Source organism: Erpetoichthys calabaricus, chromosome 12, assembly GCF_900747795.2.
Source record: "Erpetoichthys calabaricus chromosome 12, fErpCal1.3, whole genome shotgun sequence".
In the NCBI taxonomy this organism is placed as follows: domain Eukaryota; kingdom Metazoa; phylum Chordata; class Cladistia; order Polypteriformes; family Polypteridae; genus Erpetoichthys; species Erpetoichthys calabaricus.
This window is the reverse complement of record NC_041405.2, coordinates 66,093,170-66,099,563: the sequence shown is the minus strand read 5'-3', so window position 1 is coordinate 66,099,563 and position 6,394 is coordinate 66,093,170. Positions and strand designations below refer to the sequence as shown.

At 40.8% G+C, this 6,394-nt stretch overlaps 1 protein-coding gene across 1 annotated transcript; it reads left to right on the top strand.

Moving 5' to 3' along the window:
• The first annotated feature begins 5,237 nt into the window (after nt 1–5,237).
• On the top strand, nt 5,238–6,050 carry LOC114663092 (paraneoplastic antigen Ma2-like). The gene has a single exon (XM_028816855.1). It carries the CDS (start codon nt 5,238–5,240, stop codon nt 6,048–6,050), a length of 813 nt encoding a protein of 270 aa, XP_028672688.1.
• Nucleotides 6,051–6,394: the final 344 nt, after the last annotated feature.

Below are 6,394 nucleotides of genomic sequence, written 5' to 3'. Positions count from 1 at the left end.
CCTGTGGGGGGTACTCCGAGAGTATGGGGTACCGGCACCCCTGATAAGGGCTGTTCGGTCCCTGTACGATCGGTGCCAGAGCTTGGTCCGCATTGCCGGCAGTAAGTCGAACCCGTTTCCAGTGAGAGTTGGACTCCGCCAGGGCTGCCCTTTGTCACCGATTCTGTTCATAACTTTTATGGACAGAATTTCTAGGCGCAGCCAGGGCGTTGAGGGGGTCCGGTTTGGTGGGCTCAGGATTGGGTCACTGCTTTTTGCAGATGATGTTGTCCTGTTTGCTTCATCAGGCCGTGATCTTCAGCTCTCTCTGGATCAGTTCGCAGCCGAGTGTGAAGTGCTGGGATGAGAATCAGCACTTCCAAATCCGAGACCATGGTCCTCAGCCGGAAAAGGGTGGAGTGCCCTCTCAGGGTTGGTAGCGAGATCCTGCCCCAAGTGGAGGAGTTCAAGTATCTCGGGGTCTTGTTCACGAGTGAGGGAAGAATGGAGCGTGAGATCGACAGGCGGATCGGTGCAGCATCCGCAGTAATGCGGGCGCTGCATCGGTCTGTCGTGGTGAAAAAGGAGCTGAGCCGCAAGGCGAAGCTTTCAATTTACCAGTCGATCTATGTTCCTACCCTCACCTATGGTCATGAGCTATGGGTAGTGACCGAGAGAACAAGATCGTGAAGACAAGCGGCTGAAATGAGTTTCCTCCGCAGGGTGTCTGGGCTTTCCCTTAAAGATAGGGTGAGAAGCTCAGTCATCCGGGAGGGGCTCAGAGTAGAGCCGCTGCTCCTCCGCATCGAGAGGAGTCAGATGAGGTGGCTCGGGCATCTGATCAGGATGCCTCCTGGACGCCTCCTTGGTGAGGTGTTCCAGGCACGTCTAACCGGGAGGAGGCCCCGGGGAAGACCCAGGACACGTTGGAGGGACTATGTCCCTCGACTGGCCTGGGAACGCCTTGGGATTCTCCCGGAAGAGCTAGAAGAAGTGGCCGGGGAGAGGGAAGTCTGGGCATCTCTGCTCAAGCTGCTGCCCCCGCGACCCGACCACGGATAAGCGGGAGACAATGGATGGATGGATGGATATTTATATCTAGATTTAAATCGGACTTTACTCTTTCTGTTAGTTGTCATAGTGGTGCAGTGAGCTGTACTGCCATTTGTACCTCATTTTGGTTTGTATTGCTTTGTTGCTTTGGTGCAAAGCCTCTGAGTTTTCACACAATTTAAGGACTTGCTGTCAGGCTAACTGGCCACTTAAAATTACTTGCAAAACAGATTGTGAGTTTATGCATGAGTGTGCTTATGGTAGACTGGCTTCTTGTCTGTAGATGAATTCTGCTTTGAAATTCAGTACTGCCAATATGGACTATTGCTCTGTGTAATTCTGTTCTGAAAATGCAGGTTTAAGTTGGTGAAACAGTTAATCGGAATCAGAGAAAAATAAGCAAACATGAACACCACTGACTTGAAACTGTTGTATCCATCAGGGGTGTCCAACTCTGATCCTAGAGGGCTAAATTGGCTACTGGTTTCCCTTCATGCCAAGTTTTCACTGTTAATTGACTTCTTTTCCCTTTGTTTTACTTGCCTTGTCTTTCAACAATCAGCCCTCTGAATTGTTTTTTTGATTAAATGACGGCCAAACTAAAACAAGATGTGAAGTGAGCCAACAAATGAAAATATGTGCCACGTTGGGGCCTCAAACTCCAAACAACATCACTCCAGCCAGTTTCTTAATTAGAAGCTGATTCTTGTTGTTAATTAAACCTGTTATTTCATTCTATTGCTTGTTGGTGCTCTCATTCTGCCACTCCAAACATTTACAAATCTGTTCATTTTCTTTTTTAAGAATGTCATTCAACTGTTTTGCTTACCTGAGCAGATCAACATTATTGAAACCTTCACCTTTCATTATTTTCAAATATTGCATGATGGACACAGGTCACTTGGTCATGTGTTGGCTTGTTTTGCATGTAATTACAGTTTGGCTGCTAAAAAAGGAAAGATGAAACAATTAAGTGGTCTGAGTCTTAAACAGCAATTCAATTACTATAAAGGCAAAAGAAGTTAAATAGCATCAATTTTTAATAAAAAAGAATAAAACCTGCACCCGCTATAGCCCTTCAAGATCAGATTTGGACACCTTTTATATACATGATGCTAGAGTTATTTGCTTTTACACATTGATATATTACAATGTATTATTTGGTAGATTCCAAATTGAAACTGTGAGGCCATACCACTTCATTTCGATTAACTGTTAGTTTCCGTTCCTAGCTCCTTTTCCGGAATCTTCAGGCAATGAAAGACCACCATTCCATCTGCAAAGAGATGCAAACCCTTTCATGAAATGAAGCTATCTAGAAACGCACGTGAGTACAACTGAATATTCTATTATACCTAACTTTAATAAATTTGCCAAGAGATGGTATATGATTTAAGGAAAAACTGTGTAAAATCTACAAACCAGCTGATGAATTAGACCCCATGAAAGAAGTGCAAATAGAAAAATCAGCAATCTACTCATTATGGATATCAAAGACAAGGAAAAACAGAATCCTTCTATACTAATGGCCTTAACTATGTACTGTATGTCATTATTGTTTTATATGCATTTCCCTTTTCTGTTCTAACATATTGCTATTATTAATAAAAAATGAATGTTTAATGTCTTAATTAATGTTGTTTCCTGACACAGGTATGCATACTGCAGCATTCTTCCACATGTTTATTTGGTTAATGAAATTTCCACCCACACCACCCTGCAACAGTAAAAGAATTAGAACTGATGAGATTCTAATGTCTACCCAAGGGGTGCTCATCTCCAGTCATTGAGGGCTACTTCAGATTCAGCCCTCCTGCACTGTGCTTAATTGCTTCAATTATTTAATCAATTGGATAAATGCAGCACATGTACAAATCCTGAATATTTTATTTGTTGTGCCTTTTATTAAATGTATTTTTTAAAACGCAATCCTTGTAAGAGAGTTTAGGAGAAAATATTTTAAATTAATTCATAATTACACTAAAGTGAATAAGGACTATAAACTTGAACAGACTGAAGCTCTTAAACACTGCAGTTGAGCAACCTCAAAAATTATTTCATTAGGAATTTAAAACTATTCTGGCCATATGTTGAGATTTTACCTGAAAAAATACTGGTTTGCAGATGTTCACTGATTGAAGGTTATCCCTAGTACAACTCCTTTAGCTGAGAAAATGAGAAAAGAACATTTACTGAGAAATAACATGTAGCCCAGGTAGAAATGTGTTTAAATCACTAATTAATGTAAAAATGTAAATGTTGTGTTGTAAACTGTTAAGTTTAGTGTAATAGTTCATTTACATAGTTATGAAGACTTTTATTTTGATAACCGGAAGTGGTAGTAAAAACGGAAGGGTTGTAGGAGAGAAGGTGGAAGAGAAGAAAAAAAGAGAGTGGGACGCCGAAGTGGTGTAGCAGAAAGTTTGAGAGAGAAATTATCAACCAGATAATTTACCAGCATATGAACTGCTGAGATAGACAAAGAAGTTCGATTACACATTCGCAGGGTCTATCTGGTGACGAACGACTTGCTAATTCAACAAGATGAGTAATGGAGCGAACTACCAGAGGCAGGAGTTAACTCAGCTCAACACGTTAATGGTGGAAGTTTGCTTATTTGGAGGACAGAGACATTTTTGGATTCACTAAACAGCGGCTACCTGCACATAGACAGAGGCAGAGAGGTCAGAAGGATTTGTTGGACTGATAACAACATTGCCAAGTAAGGTACCTTTTTCATTTTATTTTGTTGCTCCTGTTGGAGTGAAAGGACCGATAAGTTTTTGGTCGCAACGCTCCCAAACTACGAATCAGGCCTGCAACATTTTGTTTCAAATAGAGTGACAAGACTGAATGTGTTTTATTTTAGTATTAATAGTGTAATATAGTTCCTGATTATTTTCAGTTTATTAATTGTGTATGTTGACTTATAATTAAACAGGGAGTTCATTATTGTTTTATAACCCAGTTTCCTGGTGTTTATTATAAGTTTGTGTAATATAAACTATTGGGTTAGAAACGAATGTTAACAGGTAATTTTTTTTCACCATTATTTGTTATTATCTAACCAGTGTATTGATAGAATTAATTAATAATGTTTTGTTCAATGTAACCCGAGATGTAAAATATTAAAGTAAGTAGAATCCTAACAAATTAGACATTAGAGTAAAGAACTCAGGGCCCCTTTCTACACACAGTTGGAGTAGACCCCATGAAAGACCCCATCCAGTTTTGATGTCACTACACTGGTTACCTGTGTCATTCAGGATTGACTTTAAAATTTTGCTTCTGGTTTATAAAGCCTTAAATAATCTCGCCCCATCCTATATATCGGAATGTCTGACGTCTTACATTCCAAATCGCAACTTCAGATCCTCAACTGAGTGTCTCCTTAGAATTCCAAGAGTAAAACTTAAAACAAGTGGTGAAGTGGCCTTCTGCTGTTATGCACCTAAAATCTGGAATAGCCTGCCAGTAGGAATTCGCCAGGCTAATACAGTGGAGCACTTTAAAAAACTGCTGAAAACACATTACTTTAACATGGCCTTTTCATAACTTCACTGTAATTTAATCCTGATACTCTGTATATCCAATTCATTATAATAACTATTCATGGTGGCTCTAAAATCTGTACTAACCCCTACTCTCTCTTCTGTTTCCTTTTCCGGTGTCCTTTTGGTGGTGGCTTGTGCCACCACCATCTACTCTAAGTACATGATGTTCCAAAAATGATGGATGGATTAAAAGCCAGAAGTCTGTATGACCATCAGCATCAAGTGACTCCATGAGAACCCTAACTACAAAGAGGACTATTTCATTTATGTTAGGTAGAATACCCAGAGGGGACTGGGCGGTCTCCTGGCCTGGAACTCCTACAGATTTTATTTTTTTCTCCAGCTTTCTGGAGTTTTTTTTTTTGTTTTTTCTGTCCACCCTGGCCATCGGACCTTACTCCTTTTCTATGTTAACTAATGTTGCCTTTTTTTTAATTTCTTATTTTGTCTTTTATTTTTCTTTTCTTCATTATGTAAAGCACTTTGAGCTACTTTTTGTATGAAAATGTGCTATATAAATAAATGATGTTGTTGTTGTTGTAGTAGACGGGCTACATAAAATGGAGGCACCGCTGGGATTGTGTCTTGGGTAACCAGTGAGTTTTTTTTTTTTTGGTTTTGTTTTGAAAAGGAAAAAAAAAACGCTAAGTAATGGCTGAGAAAACTGAGTTAGTTTCTGAGTTAAAGAAATGGTGCAGGGGTGAAGGATTGAGTGAGGCTCATGGACTGTTAGTTATTGTCCCTGAAGACGTGGAAATAGCACATATTGAAGAGACTCTTGGGACTATTAAGTGCTTGGGCAGAGTACGTGTTAGGGGAAGGATTTTCAATATGGAACTGAACAGCCCCATGGTCTTGTGTGAATGCAAAAACGTCCTAACTGCCGAAAGTGTCCCACCTGAGGTGCATCTGCCTGAGGGTGGAGAGGCATGGTCATTAGTTATCATAGATAGAGCCCCAGCTGCAGATGAAAACTTTCATACCAAATTAAAGTTGCTAATTCAGGCTGAGGGGAATACTATGGAGGACATTAAAGCTCTACTGCCCGGTGCACAGAAGCCCACTAGCTCAGCTGACTCAGTGATACAGGCATTTGGTGACCTCTTAGAAAAGACCAATAGACCCTCATCTGAAGGTGAATATCACCGCCTACGCATCTTCTCAGGAACACAGCCTGTTCCAGCAGAAGAGGAGCAGTTTGACCACTGGCTTGAGCAAGCATGGCTTATGGTGGAGGACAGTGAATATACGGTTAAGGAGAAAAAACACTGTGTAATGGAGAGTTTAAAAGGCCCAGCACTAGAAATAGCGAACGCTGTACGAACCAGTGATCCTGATGCTAACCCTACAAAGTACTTAGAAGCTCTTGAAAGTGCCTTTGGGACAGCAGGGGATGATCTGTATTTTGCTTTTAGACTGATGCAGCAGCAAACAGGGGAGAAATTGTCAGATTTCCTCAGATGATTAGAACAATCTCTCTCTAAGGTTGTTCAGAGAGGTAGCCTTCCCCATGCTAATATGGATAGAGCACATTTGGAGCAGTGATTGAGAGGTGCAGTTGCTGCGGACCTAATGCTAATTCAGTTGTGTTTAAGACAGAGAAAGATTGAGCCACCCACCTTTCTACAACTTTTGAGTGAAATACGTGCTGAAGAGGAATATGAGGCTTCCAGGAGGAAACTCACTGCTTTTGTGCATCCGGTACAGCCAAAACAGACAACTGATTTAAAACAAGCAGAGATTCAAAGCTTAAAAGCAGAACTTAAGGAGTTCAAGTCTATAGTTACATCTGTTGCAATTTCATCCGC

Excerpts from the sequence above, each read along its gene's own strand:
- LOC114663092 (XM_028816855.1), top strand. The coding sequence starts at position 5,238 with ATGGCTGAGAAAACTGAGTTAGTTTCTGAGTTAAAGAAATGGTGCAGG.